The following is a 17,749-nucleotide window of genomic DNA, read 5'->3' as shown; positions in this document are numbered from 1 at the left end:
TATCAAAAGTGAAGGAAGGACAGCAAAACAAAAGTTGCAACTTTCACTAGACATTGCGGAAGACAGAAGTAGTAGATAACATTGTGGTATAACTGCTAGTTACCATGAAATGAAGAAAGAAACTGACTGACTTTATGGATGACTGAGAATCTGCCCAATGCTTTCTGAAGATTCTTCTTCTTTTTTAAAATAAATACTACCACTATCAGTTCCACTTTAGACAATATTCTAAATGAGCAGCTTTTTTTTTTAATAAATAAGGACACCAGCAGTATATATGATGTTTTTGCCTTAAGAAGATTAACAGAAACACTCACAAATGAATTTCTTTGAAGAAATTCTTGGCTTGTTTTCCAGTTTTAATCATGCTTGGCAGGTGAAAGAGAGACAATATTTTAATGAAAAAGTATCCCCAAAAGAACATTTAAGCTCATATCTGACTAAAAATTTTGCATCATTACAGTGTAAGCTTGACAGCAGAAGCTTGATAGTCTTATTTGTGGGGAAGAGAGAACAAGTAACTCAGTCTCAATTATCTTTGAAAGGTCATGGAGATTAGGGGAGGTTCCCAAGGACTGGAAGAAAGCAAATGTCACTGCAATCTTCAAAAAAAGGGCAAGGAGGAGGATCCAGAGAGTTACAAGCTGGTCAACATCACCTTCAGGTCTGGGAAGAGGAGCGAGCAGATGTTCCTAGAAGACATTTCCAAACACATTAAAGATAGAACTGTGATTGGGAGTAGCCAGCGTGGATTCACAAAGGGGAAATCATGTCTGACAAACCTGGATTGCCTTCTACTACGAAATTACTAGCTTGGTGAATGAGGGAAGAGCAGTAGATACTGTTTATCCTGAGTTTAGCAAGGTTTTTGACACCATCTCGCATAACATCCTCACACAAAAACTGATGAAGTACAGACTGAACATAGACATTGAGGTGGACCGAAAATTGGCTCAAAGGGTTGTGGATCAGCAGTGCAAAATGCAGCAGGCGGCCATTCACTAGTCATCTACCTCAGTGGTTGGTACTGCAGCAGATAATGTTTACTATCTTCTTTAAAGACTTGGATGACAGGACAGAGTGCACCATCAACAAGTTTGCAAGTGATACAAAGTTGGGAGGAGTGGCTGATGCACTAAATGGCTACAGTGCCATCCAGAGGGACCATGACAAGCAGGAAACGGGCCAGCAGGAATTTCACGAAGTTCAACACGTGGAAACGTGAAGTCCTGTACCTGAGGAAGAATAACCCCATGCACCAGTACACACTGGGGGCTGACTGCCTGGAAAGTAGCTTTTCAGAGAAGAAATGGTGGACAAGTTCAATATGAGTCAGCAAGGCACCCTCGAGTCAAATAAGGCCAAGAGCATCCTGGGTTGCATTAGGAAGAGCACTGCCAGCAGGTGAAGGGAGGTGATCCTTCCACCTACCCAGCACTGGTGAAACATCTGGAGCTCGGGGTCCAGTCCTGGGCTCCCTAGTACAAGAAGGACATGGACATACTGAAGAGAGTCTAGCAAAGGGCCACAAAGATGATGAAGGGACTGGAGCATGTGACATGTGAGGAGAGGCTGAGAGAGCTGGGGCTGTTCAGCCTGGAGAAGAGATGTACCAGGGGAGATCTTATTATCAATGTGCATGAATACCTGAAGGTGGGGGGAATAAACAAAACTGAGCCACACTCTTCTCAGCAGTGCCTAGTGAAAGGACAAAAGGCCATGGGCACAAATGAAAATACAGAAATTCCACTTAAAATGTAAGAAATTATTTCACTGTGAGCGTGGGTTGGATGTTGGGGAACAGATTGCCAGAGAGGCTGCGGAGTCCCTTATCCTTGGAGACACACAAAACCCAACTGGACATGGTCCTGGGTGACCTGCTCTAGTTGACCTTGCTTTGAGTGGGGGGAAAGCTGGACTGCATCATCTCCAGAGGTCCCTTCCAACCTCAAAGGTTCTGTGATACACCTATAAGAATTTTTAAACAACAATAGTAAAAAGGAAGAATATTCACAACTGGGTGAAGAAAAGAAATGGTGGTGGCATGTTAAACTTTGCATAGGCATGCTTTAATCTGTTTTGTTTGCAAGGCTTTAAAAATTGAACTTTTCAAAGGCAGAACGTGTAAAGAAACAATAACAGTTCTCTTGCATGGTACAAATTATTACTTCTAAAAGTCAGTATTTGAAAGAAGAATTGGAAGAGAAAGCAAGTTTGCATATTGTTTTTTCCCTTTTTCTGGAATGTGCTGTCCATACATTTATTAAACAAGATTTATCAGCTCTTTCTCTGTATTGAAGTTTCTCCTCCATTGTGAAGATCTCACTGCACCGCAAACCTTATCTAATGAACTGTTGCAATCCATTCTGTAGCGTCATGGTAGAGCTCTTGTCTGTGTTTCTACCCTACGAATTAATTCCTCTTCATAATAAATAATAATTTATTCTGCATAAAGATCAAACATGGGAATGGCAGACCATAAGGGACTTCCCTAGATCAAGTTCAGTCTCTTGCTATCACAGATAGTGATCTCTCAATCCATTCAGATACTTCGAACCACTTAATTTTTCTCTCCTCCTCTCCCATTGGAAGCTGCTCCAAAACTCTGCTTATCTGGGGGTTAAAAGATTCTTCCTAGGTTAAAGATACGGAGAATGCATATGTTTTTGCCAACACTTCCTCCTCACTGGAGCTGACCTTTCTCAAGTGTTCTGAAACCATAACCAAAAGTTCTTCTATCACCTTGACTGGTTTTGACTAAAAAAAAAAAAAAATAATAATTTGAAGTGTCCAGGCAGACACTCACATACAAAAGCAAGTCCCAACATTCAAGATACCCACTTATCAGCAAGTGTCAGTCTAGAGGCCTTAGAGCTGTTAGCACTTGTTGTGCCTGATCTAGTAAGCCCTACCATACAGGAAAGTTTATTAACCTTAACAAGGTCACATGGCAATGTAAATATATAGCTTCCAAACTAAGACTCAAGCATGGCTAGACAGCTTGGCAGCTGTTTGGTTGGATCTTTCTATGAAGATGTTCTCTCACAAGACAAGTTTTCTACTTCATACAAAGCTCTTCTCTGCACCAGTTCTACCTTCACCTCAATCTCCAAAGCACATGCATGACCAAAGCTGCACAAAAATATTCAAGATGAAGGCTTACTATCTTTTAGTGTCAATATGTCAATGATGCTGTTGGGAGAAGAAAGAAAAAAAGATATTGAGGCTTCCTTACCTGTTGTGCTCCATCCCCACTAACAATAGGGGAAGTTAGAAGAGGAATTTCACTACTTATAATCGAAGCAGTATCCAATAACGGTGGATGTTCTGCCATCATTGATGGTACACTAATTCACAAGATTACCTGCAAAGAAGAGTTAATCAAATGGTTAATCTATATAAATATTTCTGAATAATTGCCCTTAAACAGTCTCACTTTAAAAATAAAAAAAAGATTAAATTAGACACCCTTAGAAAGTATGTTTCCACAACATTCCAACAACATGTAAACTTGAAGATGTGTTTTGCCAGCTAGTGTAAGCCTCATTTATACAGAGGGCAGGTTTAGACCCCCTCTAGTGGCTGAACATTAGAAGATACATCACAGCCTTGGAGCTAACAAACCTGAATCTTTTAACTTTGATTATAAACCAAGATTTTGTCTAAGTTTGACTGGCGCTGCTGACAAAATGCTTATGGGGGGTGGGAGCAGACACGGGTGACCAACAAAAAACCCCCCACAAAAACAGCTGCCTTAGAACTTACATATATAGTGTTCTTGTTTACGTGAACCTGGTAAAAACCTGAGATCTATGAACAGTGACGCTGTTTGTGGGTTTTTTTGGTTTTTAAATCACCAACCCACTTTTTCTACTATTATAACAAGTGAGACACTTATTTTTGGAACAACTAGGTACTAGGAAATGTCCAAGTGAAACACAAATGAATAAGAGAAAAAAAAAAAATCTTCTGCTCAATCTGACATTTCTTTACTTTTAAAATGTATTAGACCCAGAATTAAAGCTGTGTCATTTTGATAACCAGTGGCCCTTTAATAGCTTTACCAGCAGCTAAAACTTGGGGGAGGGGAGAAGAGGTAATGCCTGCACACAAAATTATAATTCTCATAACTATACTACAAAAAAGCCTTTGCTAGCACACACTGTAAAGTTACATGAAATCTGATGACAAGCAAAAAAGTCACTCAGGCAAGAGGCCCATGGAAAGCAGTGATCCACTTCAACTCCGATGAGTGTCAAGTAAGAGCATAACAGAAAACAAGATTCAGCCGTATGTTCCTTTCAATTACATTAACAAGTCGTAAGTAATGTGTTTTATGGTATTTTGCATGTTAGTGCTATACGAAGACTGGCTGGAAGAATTAAGACCTGAAAAGTTGAAGATTACCATTTTATCATGCTGGAAATACGTACTGTGAGTCTAATAAGCTGCTTTTGAAATTGTATTTCATCTTGTTAAAACAAACAAACAAAAAAAAGCCCACTAAGTTAGCGTACTGGTGTGAACTCCATCCCAGCCAGACCCAGTACACTTAGCTTTTGAAATAAAAAAGAATTAGATCAACAAGAATTGAGAAACTGGTATTTCTTAACAAAACAGAAAGACAGATGGAAAGAATTCACTAGAGGTGAATGGCACATTCAGAATTCCTACAAGTTAATCACATTTTGCATCTGAAAATAGTGCTTAACATCAAATATAGACTTAACCTGTTAAGCTGAGAGTAAGCTTGTACAGCATTTCTAAAGCAGAACTGCTCCTCTTAGCCAGTACTTACAGTAGCCTGGTGAAAATCATTAGGTACAATTTTGAAGTTACACAGCCTGACAGTCAGTAATATCACAGGTTTTTAAAGTTCTGGCTAACGAAACTCTCTACAAACACTTCTGAACTTCTAACACTGATACACTGTCTGCTTACCAGTTATAGCATGTAACTTGCTTGTAAGGAGACACACCTGATAAAATTCAAGAAGTGACAATGCCAGCTTAATGACACCAACTTCAGTACCAAGTTCTAGAGATGATATTTGGCAAATTTAAAGAGCTGCTTTTACAGCTTACTACTCAGACATGTTCTCTAAAACTGTCTCCATCCCACCCGATTGACTGCTTTTACTTGTTTGTTGTAGATGTTGTAACACCTGCTGTGGGTTGAAATCTGTAATACAGTGGCATCAGTACAAGACGACTTACACAGAACAAAGACTTCATGTTTCCTAGAAAATGCATTAACAAAGCACTATAAGCCTCTCGTACAGCTATACATATACAGTATGACTTCGCTATTCCCGTAATGAAGGTTGTCCTACTATAAAACTCTGAACCTGGGGAAAAAAAGCCTTCTGAAATTATTTTAGAGGTTTCAAATACTTTCCTGGTATACTCTGCGAAGATTAAAGTTAGGGGGGAAAAAAAGTCCCTGTAGGTTAAAAGGCTTTAAAACCTAACTGTGATTACTTAAGAATTCATCATCGCTTATGCCAAGTCATTTATACCTGCTTAGCCAGACTAATTAGTCTCCCAAGCAATGAGGACAGAGTTTTATATATTTCTACCTTACTTTAAAAGTTTTCCCATTAATCAAAAAATCCTCCAGGCTACAGTCAGTCCCCACCACTTCTGCAGGTGGCAGAGGGCTGATGAAAGTTACTTGGATCATCTTTCAAGCTAGCAAGTTTGACAGTAAGCTTCCCAGGATATTATCCAATGACTGTTTAATGTAAAATGAATGCACAGCCTGGAAGCAGAGGTTAGAATCAAGGCATCCCACCTCTGACAATAGCTACAACCAGGCTTGCTCTCATGCCATCTCTTGATCTTACAGCTCCAAATATTTTGCACTCCTATCTACAGTGACACAGACAGAAAGGCAATTTCAATACTCCAAGCTATAACACAACACACTCCCAGACTAAGCTGGCCTGAAGTTCCCCAGGTTTAAGGTGAATCCAGCTCATTATTCCCAAACCACCATCCTAATGACTAGCCTCTTACCTAAGCAAGCAGTAACCTCCTTTATCACACACAATGACTTTTGGCTGAATTAATAACTTACGATGCACTCAGTGCTATCACCAGTTATTAGGCATAAATCAAAACATGTCTATCAAATTGGACACCAGTGAGAATTAAGCATAACCCAAACTGACTGAGCTACAGCTGTCATGACAACTTGTTCAGCCCTTCCAAGACAGGAGCAGCTCTGGACATATGTAACGTTTGGTCTCATGTTCATTCATTCTCTCACACAGGTGTTTAATGATTTGAGTTGTACAAAATTTAGGTTTCCACAGGCACACGAGTGCTTAGGTGGGTAGTCCACCTTTGGTACACAGCCTTCAGTGCCTTAACCAGGACACAGCTAAATTCCATGTCTAGATCGAAGTGTTTCATTTATTCTGGAGATGAAGCGTGCTGTTCATCGATAAACCCTGACAGGAGATTCTAGGTATAGTGTTATTCCTGACACCCTCTACAACAATAATAAAAGTGCTACCTGTCAGACTGTGTAATCAATCTAGGGAAAAAATAAATCAATGCTTTCTTGACAATACAATATTAGATTTCTCTGCAATGCCACTGAACTAGTCTTGAAGACTAAAGGTTTGAACTTCACACCAATATGGGTCTATGCTACACGTATCATCAAAAGCCTTTTCCCTATCAGTAGTCAAAAGGCAGCAATCTGTACGAGTCAGTGCGCATAATACAGTCAGACAGTAAGACGTGGTATGTCCACCATTTGCAGGTGCCTTTTCTTTTTAGCTATGAGGACAAATAAAGACAGATAGGAATTTGCAAAGAGAGAAGTACTGTGTGGCAGGAGGAGAAGTTAGATAAAATGGACAAAAGGTTGGCATCGAAATAAGCAGAAATGCTTAATAAACATATCTTGGAAATGAATGCCACTGTATCACATTTGATGCAAGGCTATCAAATGGGCACAGGCAGAGCTTTCAAAATCAGCAGACCCAGATAGTTTGCATTCAAGACTTCCGGAAGAAAAGATCTACCTAGATCTTTGAAAAACACTTGCAAACAACTTGAGTCCTGGGAAAGTCTGAGAGGCCTGGAAGAAAACGCAAAGTCTTGCATTAAATACTTTATTATAAAAGGGCAAATGGGACAATCTATGCCTGTTAGCCAACTGTGATCTGAGACCAAATAAAAGTTCATAGTTGACACTGGATGTTATTTGTAAAGAATTAAAAGACAAGTATGACTGATGGAAAAAAGCTTACCCAATTAACTTGATGAGAATCTTCCGGTGACAGCTATTGCTGACAAAGGTACTAATAAAAGAACTGGGAAAAAAATCCTAAACTTCTTTGGCTTTACACAACATTTCTTTTCAACAGAAACACAGAACAAAAAGATAGACAGCCTTTAAATATTAACAGTAAATACGGTGTTGTTGAGCATGTGAGCTTCCAGTTGGAAGGGAATGTATCGGTTCTTGGGTTCTCATTATCGAACATGTTTTTAACTCAGCTCTCAGGGGAAAAAAAAAACAAAAAGAAAAAAAAAAAAAGGAAGTCAGAAGGAAGTCTGGAAATGACAAACCATGACAGTGGTAAGAGACCTGGTTATTTTACTCTGCTAAAACAGCATGAACAGCTTAAAAAACTAGGCATAACAAAAGCTTTTAATACATAAACGTAAAGCTATTCTTTCTAAAACAAAAAGAATGAACACAATCCTGTGAAGGGTTGATTCTGAAAAGGACAGAATCATAGAAGTGGTCAGCCAAACATAAGCTCCCGAAAAGGCTGTATCAGTTATACCAGCAGGTATACCTCACTTAGCAACAAGGATATTTTCCCTGCCTCTGGCTACAAATAACTACAATCTGCACTGGAATAACAAAACAATCTTTGTCTCCAATTTGCTGACTTAAAATTATTGATACCTGTTCAAAAGAGTAGTACAAGTGACTATAACTTCTTGAAAATATTGCTTCACATTGAAAATACTGAAAGCAAAGTATATGCATACCATAATTTCAGCCTTACTCCACATAAAACTGCTCAGGATTATATACTGTCTTCCAACTCCATCTAGTTTCCCAATATACTCAGGATTTAGTGAGGTCTTGAAAGGGACACAAGAAAAGCAGCTTGCATTTGGACAACAGCTAAGGCTCAGCCTGCAGAGCCGCTACAAACAATTCACTAGCCTATCGTCAGATCTCCTGCACCGCTGAAAACTAACGGATGCAGCAGCCTTCAGAAGGGGTAAAATAACACATGGAATAAATTTAAGGATTTATTTAAGGCCAACTCGTACACCATTCTTGGGGACATACTAGAAGGAACCAGACAAGGAAGACAACACAGTAGATGGATAGGTAATACACTGTTGCTAAGCTAAGAAACAGCTGAGAAGTTCTTTTCTACTGGTGGTGCATTAAAGGCATGGTTATTCAGAAATGTATACTGACTCATGCACAGCAACAACTGCTATCTCATTTCTTGTCTTGCTACTGAATATACTGAACTAGTAGTAGACACTCAAAATAATTCATGATTGCTAACTCAATTGGCACTGGTCCTTCAGAATCTGCATAGAGTCTGTCCTAGGATGCAAGAAAAGTACAAGGTCTCCTGAGATTTAAACTGAGTAGGTTAATGCTTTGTATGAGACTTAGGTAGCAAACTACCTGTTCCCCACTACTCCCAACTGAACTGCTATTCATTTTCCTTATCATACAAACTTGAAAAGACTTTGAAAGGTTTTTCTGAAGGCTATCAAAGCTGAAACAAAGGGAAGGCATCTAACTTTACTGGACATGTTGTTTAAAGACTCCAGACTTATGCCTGAGGAATCATTAAGGAATGGATTACACTGATAAGCCAAAAGGCTAAATGATGTTAATACTCAAAGACTGAGTTCCACTCAATGGAATGAGTGGAAGGCAACTTTGCCTTCCTGAACTGTAATGACAATTTTAACTCAATTCTTAAATACCTTCAGATTTGGTCCTTTGATGTTTCTGTGGCATTACTCACATTCTAAAGACATATACAACTCTGCTTTTTACTCAGTCAATTGCGCATTAAGGGTTAAGGAGTATTGCAAGGCTGAGATCACTGGGCAGTGCATTTCCTCTGCACATGCAAAGGATCAGCATTCCATCTCCAAGAGACTAGCAGCTGATCCTAACGACAGTCTCTGAAAAAAAACCATCAGCATTAAATCAGCTGGATCACCAAGGTAAAACAATGTGAGTCAGCAGCATGCGTCCTCGTAGCAACAAAGGCTAACAGCATACTGCGGTGTATTAGCAGAGAAGCACAGCCGATGGGCTGGGGCAATTATTCCCCATTACTCAGCATTTATAAGGTGTCATCTGGAATACCATGTCCAGTTTTGCTCTTCCCAGCTACCTCCTCCTCCTCAGTATAAGAGAAATGCCACAAAGGCTGTTACTGAGCTTAGGCCCATGAAAGGCAAAGAGAAGCTAAGAGCACTACAGTAGCCAGTGGGTTACCTACTGGCTCGATCCCACTACCTGAAGGATGCTTGTCGAGAGCCTTAAATCAAACTCTTCTTGGAGGCATGCAGCAGAAGTAAAAAACTGATGAACACATGCTGCATGACTGGAAATTCTGTCTGGCGGTAAGGGAAAGAAAGACATTTTCTGTGAGAGTGGTGTAGCACTGGCATAGGTTGCCCTGAGAGGCTGCAAAAATCTCAGTGCTGCAGAACAGTGGTCTCCGAAGTGGGATGCATAAGACAATCCCTCGGGGTATGGGATGAAAATATTTTTTGTCATCGATAAACAAAAAACTATTTTCAAGTAGTGTTTTTCATCTTTATCTCATCCTTTTTTTGTGTGTATGCTTTATAGTGTACACAGTGTATTAGTAGAGTAGCATATACATATAATTAAAAAATGTTGGAGGTGCACGCTCAAAATATCTTTACTGATGGGGTGTACGATCAAAAAAGTTTGGAGACCACTGCTGTAGAAAGTCAAAACCTTACCATTCAAGGTCCTGACAAAGGGCTGAAGAAAGCAATATCCAGATGCCCCTTCTGAGTGGAATTCTTCTATGAATTCCAGGTATTAGTCAATCAAAATATGACATATGATGCCAAAGTTAAATGGTTTTCAGTAGACTGGAACCCAGAGAGAGGACAGTAGTTTGTCTCCCAAGCTCTTAAAAGCTGTCAGATTCTTAATTTAGAATTTCAAAGTAACAACGACCGTGCTAATCAAAACTTAAACTCATAGACTTAAGGTTCAAACTTTGGAAGACATACCTATAGCACTGTCCATAATGGAATTACTTTATCCTCTGGCCTTTCTCCTAAGAAAAGGAGGAAAGCTGAATTAGAGGATCATTACGAATTAAGAAGTTACACTTTAGTATTAAGCACACAACATAAACAAACTTTCCATTTTGGTTGGGCAGTAGGCACTACTATGGTAAGTGTAGTGATAGCTAATAACAATGCTGTGTAAAAAAAAAACAAAAACCAACAACAAAAACCCAAGGAGGACACCTTTCCTAGAGATTCACTGCTTCTGGTTATCAAGTTTGATACAAAATGCAATTAATTCTTTCTCCCACAACTGGAGGTCTTATAAGGCCACACTCCACAGTGGTATCACTGGTGCCTACTGAAGGAGAAGTTTGCATTGCTGCTTTTTCATCAGTTTTTGTGATTTAGAGTGCTGCTTCTCTACCTACCTACTTATTATCACAATACTTACAGCAACTTAATACTCTTTCACATCCTAATTCTGTCAAATATGGTGACCAACAAACAGATTTATTATTACAGAGGGCCGTTCACAAGAGCCTTGATTCTATACAACAAAAGGACAGAAGTTTAAGCGGGCACAAGACAAAAGTGCCTAACACAGAAATGCGCAGCATAAGGAACAGGCTTAATGAAATCAATCCTAAATGTTTCCTAACTGCATGTTGCTATTACATGAAAAGCGACAAAAAAAGGGCTATTCCACGATTTCCCTGTCAGTACTGCAGTTTCGTACATGCTTCAGCCTGTATCACATTACAGCTGCCAATTCAAGGTTGCCATAAGGTGTGTTTTCCCAGTGGGCTCGGTAGAGCAGAGCAGGTGTGCATTCCTCCTTCACCCAGGTTCTCCTGCAGCTATGCTCTCCCAGGAACCGCAGGCAAGGCTCATCCTCAGGTCCAGACAGCTTCCAGTAAGAAGGAGAAGCTTCTCTGAACATGAGACAATATTTTCTAGGTTTTGCCACAGACCAAGGAATGAACTTACAGAACCAAAAAGACCATAAAACCATTGCCCAATCCTAATGCATAAAATGCTTTGATTTTGCCTTCTCCAATGTCAAGACAGAAGGTGGATTTTAAAAAGAAATATCTTTCAAAGAGCTGAAGTAATAAAGCCCTATTTTATTTAGATTAGAGCCTCATATCTGAGTGAATTTTCTTTTCAAGATGCAAGCTACTATTTAAACTTTTCCTGTGATTGAGGCATTTATAAGTACTCACCTTGTCAATTTTTTAGTGCCTACTGTGAAAGAAATTTATTCTTTATTATTTCATACAGTCCTTAAAAGAGATCTCCTGTCTGCCAATATAAGACTTGCGAAAATTACTATCGCGATTCCTTCCAATCTGTCAAATCGGCCATCCAGTTCCGAAGTCATCAGTGGACAAATACAAGTGCCCAAGAGGTACAAATATGCTATAACGAGGAAAATTCTAGAAGTACAATATACAAATGTATCCCTAAGGTGAAGAGGGAGGAACAAAGCATATGCAACAGATGTTAGTCATGAAAAAATGCACTACTGGAAAAACCTCAGATACAGTGATGTAGCTGGTGTAGAAATAGCTGAGCTATTAAAAGTTATGAAGCATGCTGAAGAGTTTTGTGTTTGTTTTTAAGAATCAGAATTGAGCAGAATTATTTAAATTTTTGTCCCTATACATTTACCATATTTTCTAGTCACACAGTCTCAGATGTGGCAATTTCGGTATACTGGCTTTTCTTTTTCAGTTCTGAACTAATTATTTCAATTAATATGCAATTTATTTAAAAGATGTGCTTTGTTCTTCATAAAGTACTCTTCCTGTTTTAGAAAATTGTTTCCTGGAGAAATTCATAAAACATTTTCCAACAGAACAGTGTTATTTTTTGCTAGAAGAAAGGTGTTTCATGGAACATTTCTATTTCATTAAGTTGACAATCTCCTTTTAAGTAAAGTGAAACTGAAATGCCTATCCCCTTCAGTGCCGTTGTTCATAACACTAAAGTAGCAGATAGGCAATACAGGAAAATTATAATAAAAGTACAGTTTCGTAAAGTAAATCAACAAAGTCAAAGTCTGACATTCACTAGAAACTGTAAATCAAAATATTTAAAAATTAAGATATGCAAAGTGTTTTAATAAGCACTGAACCTCCCAATAGAAAAAAAGAATCTACAACCTCTACCATAAATATGGAAATACTTCAACTGTAGCTCTCAAGTGGTGTTGCAGACACCCGCTAAACACAATTCTCAAAGAAGCCTGAGAAACACGATACACATCTCTGTTCATACTATGTTACCACTGGAAGGCGAACACTAAAAGTTGTAAACTGAACGCAGTAGTCTTAGGAAAAAAATACTGACTGATAAGCAAATGCAAGTTGCATTTGAACAGCCAAATGGTTACTGGATCTAACTTACTCCCAATAGGTACTGCCTGTTCTTCTCAAAACAAGAATGACCAAGCCACACAACTATAAAACTTAGCATTGCAGGAGTTAAATGTATTATAATAAACGAATACTTACTTCAGGTTACCTTCATACTCCAGGTTGTAAACCGCAATGATTTAGGAGCAGTTTCAAATGCAGTTCATGCATTTATGTCATGGGTACTATGATCTATACAAGAATGTGTAGTAGATAATTGGAAACACTCCAGCTCTTCAAGTTTAATGCATTTGTATTTATGAACCAGCAGTTTTGGATCTGAGCCAAACAGGCTAAGCTCTTACTGGTAGCTGATGTATAAAACTAAACTTTTGAAGGTGAAGACTATGTAGAGAAGAGCTAGACACTAATAAACCAGTCACCTGGAAAGGCACAATACGTTCATGGACACTTACCACCTCATCATGTCCAGCACAACAGTTAAATGCTTGACATACATAACAAGACCAGTGCAACAGAGACCACCTGAAAACACCACATGCTGGTTTTAAATGTTGTTATTATTACTAGATTCTTAAAAAAACATCCACAGTCCTTATCTGGATGAAGTACATATAACTTGAAGTTGTTGCATAAGAATTCAGTACTTTCCAACTATTTGCCCCTCCCTCTTCCACCTTCAAAGAAAAGAAGCCCAAACTGGTTCTGTAACTTTTCGGAAACACTAAGTGCAACCATATCACAAACCAGAATTAATCTGTTCATTTTACTCAAAACTAATTTGATACTATGCATTTTAAAATCAATGAGTAAACTGTCAGTACCCGGGTACAAACTTATGCCTAGTCTTTAGCAGGTACATCAAGCTGATTCACTGCCACACATTGTTTGGGAGCTATACTGTGGTCTTTGGGAGCTATACTGTGGTCTCCTTTGTCTTACAGAAACAACTTTCTTTTAGATACTCTTGGGAAGCATCCCTAAAAAGAAATGGGGAGAGTGAACTGCATAGTTTATTTTTTGCAACACTTATAAAGATCTTCAATGCAATTCCACTTTATTTATGCTACATTGATCTAAACTATGGGGCTGTTTTGTTTTACACTCTTGTGACTCTCAAGAACTTCCTTAAACCCTCCTAGTTTTACTTTTATACCAGCTAAATTAGGTTCTTCTAAGCTTCTGCCAGGACTGGATTTCCTTCAGTTTATTTTCTGAAAATCACATGGGTTCAAAAACAACTTGGCCTTTCCCAGTTAACCATTACTCTTGCCTTCATTTCTGTTTAAGAACACGCTTATTTTTTGAGAAAACAAGCAAATTCAATGCCAAGAATCAAGCTACTTCCTCATTTGTTATCGACTCCCCTTTTTAGGTAGCTATGAGTAGTGAGGACAAGTTTTCAAAATAATTTTTCACGTGATTCCTTTAAGGCAAACTAAAAACATGGATATATTTTTATTAGTGTGATGCAACTGGTCAGGGAGATAAATTTATTGCAGAGACAGCTGCCGGTGTTGGAGCTACAAACAGTGCATGATTAAAGAAGAACGAGCAGCTTTTAAAGAACTCTTATGAAACAGATTTTTCCTGCTCATTTTGAAAAATTAAAACTATGCTATCCAAATGCAAGCTGACATTGAATCGATGAGGCTACAAGTCTAGCAGATTTTAAAATTTCTCTCCACTGATTCTTTTTGGAAAACCTGTAGGTCTCTGCTTCCATAAGGAACAGGATAATAGCACAGAACATGACAAGTCAAGACAGGCAGACGGAAATTACTTCCCAAGAGTAAAAATCCACAAAAAAAGAAACTGTTTTGAGGCCTAACAAACACGTTTGAAAGATGTTCTTTTATCAAGACTTTAAACTACTGTGAGTCAGTTCTGCTAAATTGTACTAGCAGTTCCCACTTGCACCACCACACCTGGTCAACACCACAGTGAATTAAACTGTGGGACAGATGTAGTTTAAAATTAATCTTACAAAAATCAGTCAGTTTTAACATAGAACAGTTGCCTGATCCATTTAACTTCTGCAAATACACAAGGATAGGGATAAGCAGAGAAGAACTGCTTCTTCCAGTGTCAATGCATAGCATTCATGAAGCTACACACCACGATGGTAAAAAAGGTCAGGAGGCAGTCACCATGACAGGTGCTTCACTTCCCTAATATTAAACTTCCACATAAATAAATAAATAAATAATAAAGCAGGGTAGTCAAAGAGCATCTCAAACTGAATGCAACTCTTGAAAACTGAATATGCTACTCATGGGAAAATTCCCCAATGGAAGAATCTCTGCAACTACTGGAGGGGAAGACCTGCAAAACAAGAGCAGGTTTCTCAGATGATACCATCAGTCCCTTCTCCCAAGTTCTACCCCATCCTCCTCAGAAAAGTTTCAGTCAAAACGCCACAGGACCAACTAGTTTGATTGCCCAATCAAGTGAAGAGGACAAAGCTGCTCTCAGCTTCTTATTTTACACCTGAAATTACAATACTAAATAGTTGTCAATTCATCAACAAAAATAAAGCCACAAAATCAGAAACTGATCTGTTTGGAGTTGTATTGCCATGATGCACATAATTAAATAAACTGGAGTACTTTTAAGTTCTATTACTTGAAATACAGTAATTCATCCTCACCACTGAAATGCCATCAGAGTGGTATGTGCATACACACTAATATTGTTTTATGTGGGCAGTCAAGATATTTGCAAGCCTGAAGAAATTAAAACAAGTTACATTTCAGCTGCATCTAAGACTGATTATTGTCAACTGTCACTACTCACTTCTGCAGCTCTTTTAGTCCTCATTTCTTAGTACTTTGTTTCAATGTTTACAATCTACCTTCACACTAGACTAAATGGGTAAAGAAGTAGTTTTCTTAAAGTATGGTCTTCACCATTTACATTTTTAATGGATTCTATAGGATCTGCAGAGGCATGGTAACTCTTGTGGCTTATGACATTTACTCTTACTGTGAAAAGTCCCCTAACAGCCTATCAACAGATATTTTGAAATATTAGTGAATATATAAAGTCATAGTTCTCTCTCATTGCCAAGACATTGCAAGTCACCAAAGTTTTTGTGTTGGACCTTCTTATTCATTCAATTTTTTCTTATAGACTAGTTTTCAGCTATATGCCCACTTTTGCAGATCATTACTTGATTTGCTACCACCATCTAAAATGTGTTCCTCTGCCCCAAAGTCAAACTAATCCACTTGATACTCTGTTGCTTATGTCTCAGTTTCCTTCTGTCAAGTCATCTGCAACCTTACTGAGGGGATTGACTGCTCCCTCAGTAAGTTTGCAGATGGCACCAAGTTGGGTGGGAGTGTTGATCTGCTGGAGGGTAGGAGGGCTCTGCAGAGGGATCTGGGCAGGCTGGATCCATGGGCTTAGGTCAACTCTATGAGGTTTAACAAGGTCCTGTATTTGGGTCACAACAACCCCATGCAATGCCACACTCTTGGGGAAGAGCAGCTGGAAAGCTGCCTGGCAGAAAAGGACCTGGGGGTGCTGGTTGACAGCTGGCTGAACATGAGCCAGCAGTGTGCCCAGGTGGCCAAGAAGGCCAACAGCATCCTGGCTTGTATCAGAAAGAGTGTGGCCAGCAGGGGTAGGGAAGTGATTGTACCCCTGTACTCAGCACTGGTGAGGCCGCACGTCGAATACTGTGTTCAGTTTTGGGTGCCTCACTACAAAGAAGGACCTTGAGTTGCTGCAGCACATCCAAAGAAGGGCAACAAAGCTGGTGAGGGGTCTGCAGAACAAGTCTTATGGGGAGCGGCTGAGGGAACTGGGGTTGTTTAGTCTGGAGAAGAGGAGGCTGAGGGGAGACCTTATCGCTCTCTACAACTACCTGAAAGGGGGTTGTGGTGAGGTGGGTGTTGGCCTCTTCTCCCAAGTAACTAGCGATAGAACCAGAGGAAATGGCCTCAAGTTGCACCAGGGGCGGTTTAGATTGGACGTTAGGAAGAATTTCTTTACTGAGAGAGTGGTCAAGCATTGGAACAGGCTGCCCAGGGAGGTGGTGGAGTCACCATTGCTGGAAGTGTTCAAAAAAACATGTAGACGTAGCACATCAGGACATGGTTTAGTGGGCATGGTGGTGTTGAGTTGACAGTTGGCCTTGATGATCTTAAAGGTCTTTTCCAACCTTAATGATTCTATGATTCTATCTAGTAGATACAGCTCTTCTAATTTAAAGAACAACAAACTCTGAACAGCAAAACCCAGAAGTTTGAAAACTGGAAGTTAGACAAGGAAGATTTATTTTGTAATCAAAGAAGTAAAATATGGTATTGCGTATAACCATGTTAGCGAGGGGAAATGAGACAGCAGCCTGGCAGTAGCCCATGTTTGTAGGATCTTGTATATGTAGAGTTTGGGCTTTGTTTACCACAGACATTGGATTTGTACATTGGGGACACTCAACAGCATTTGCAAGGAAGTATTTACACTTGTGAACTACAGGGATTTTTTTACTTTATACTGCAGATAACAATGAAGTTCTAGGTTTGTTAAGCTCATTTTCACCTCAAGTTATCAAGATCAAAAGATATTAAGAACTAAGCTTCACAGATTTAAATGCAACCAATGTAAAAAACCCAAAGCAAATTCAAAAAGAACTGTCATGCAGAAGGTAAAGTTAACACTTGTGGGTCACGTATTCCTCTTCACTCCCTGTTTCTGAATCAAGCTACTATCTATCCACACCCATCACAGTATAAATCCTTTTGGACCTTGACACTTTCCCCACGGACAGTTTCCCAGACTTTGATAAATATTTTTTTTCAAATCATGGAGTCAATTGGTTCAATTTTGTAAATTTTCATAGTTATGAAACAGTCTTTTTGACACTATAATATAGAAGCCTGTATATTGCCAGGAAGTGGAAGGACTTGTTTTAGTTCTTCTGGAAAGCAGAAGACATTTATCACATCTTAGAAAGCGCTGTGCTTCTCTCTTACTAATAGATTATAAAAATGAGGTCTACTGGTTAAACTGTGATTGAAAACCCATAGATATTTTAATTTTTGACAACTCTTTATGCATAAAGTAATTAAA

At 39.0% G+C, this 17,749-nt stretch overlaps 1 protein-coding gene across 1 annotated transcript in view; it reads right to left on the bottom strand.

The window, feature by feature from the left end:
- The window catches only part of FNDC3A (fibronectin type III domain containing 3A), a 116,200-nt gene extending 112,624 nt beyond the window's left edge, over positions 1–3,576 (bottom strand). Inside the window, exon 1 of the mRNA XM_082001211.1 lies at positions 3,236–3,576. Coding sequence (XP_081857337.1) covers positions 3,236–3,337 — 102 coding nt within the window. The 5' untranslated portion in view covers positions 3,338–3,576. The remainder of the gene's footprint in view (positions 1–3,235) is intronic.
- Between the last annotated feature and the right edge of the window lie 14,173 nt (positions 3,577–17,749).

Source organism: Phaethon aethereus (genome assembly GCF_964289735.1).
Source record: "Phaethon aethereus genome assembly, chromosome: 1".
Classification (NCBI taxonomy): domain Eukaryota; kingdom Metazoa; phylum Chordata; class Aves; order Phaethontiformes; family Phaethontidae; genus Phaethon; species Phaethon aethereus.
Note: the sequence above shows the minus strand (reverse complement) of the source record. Positions and strands in the feature narration are given on the sequence as shown.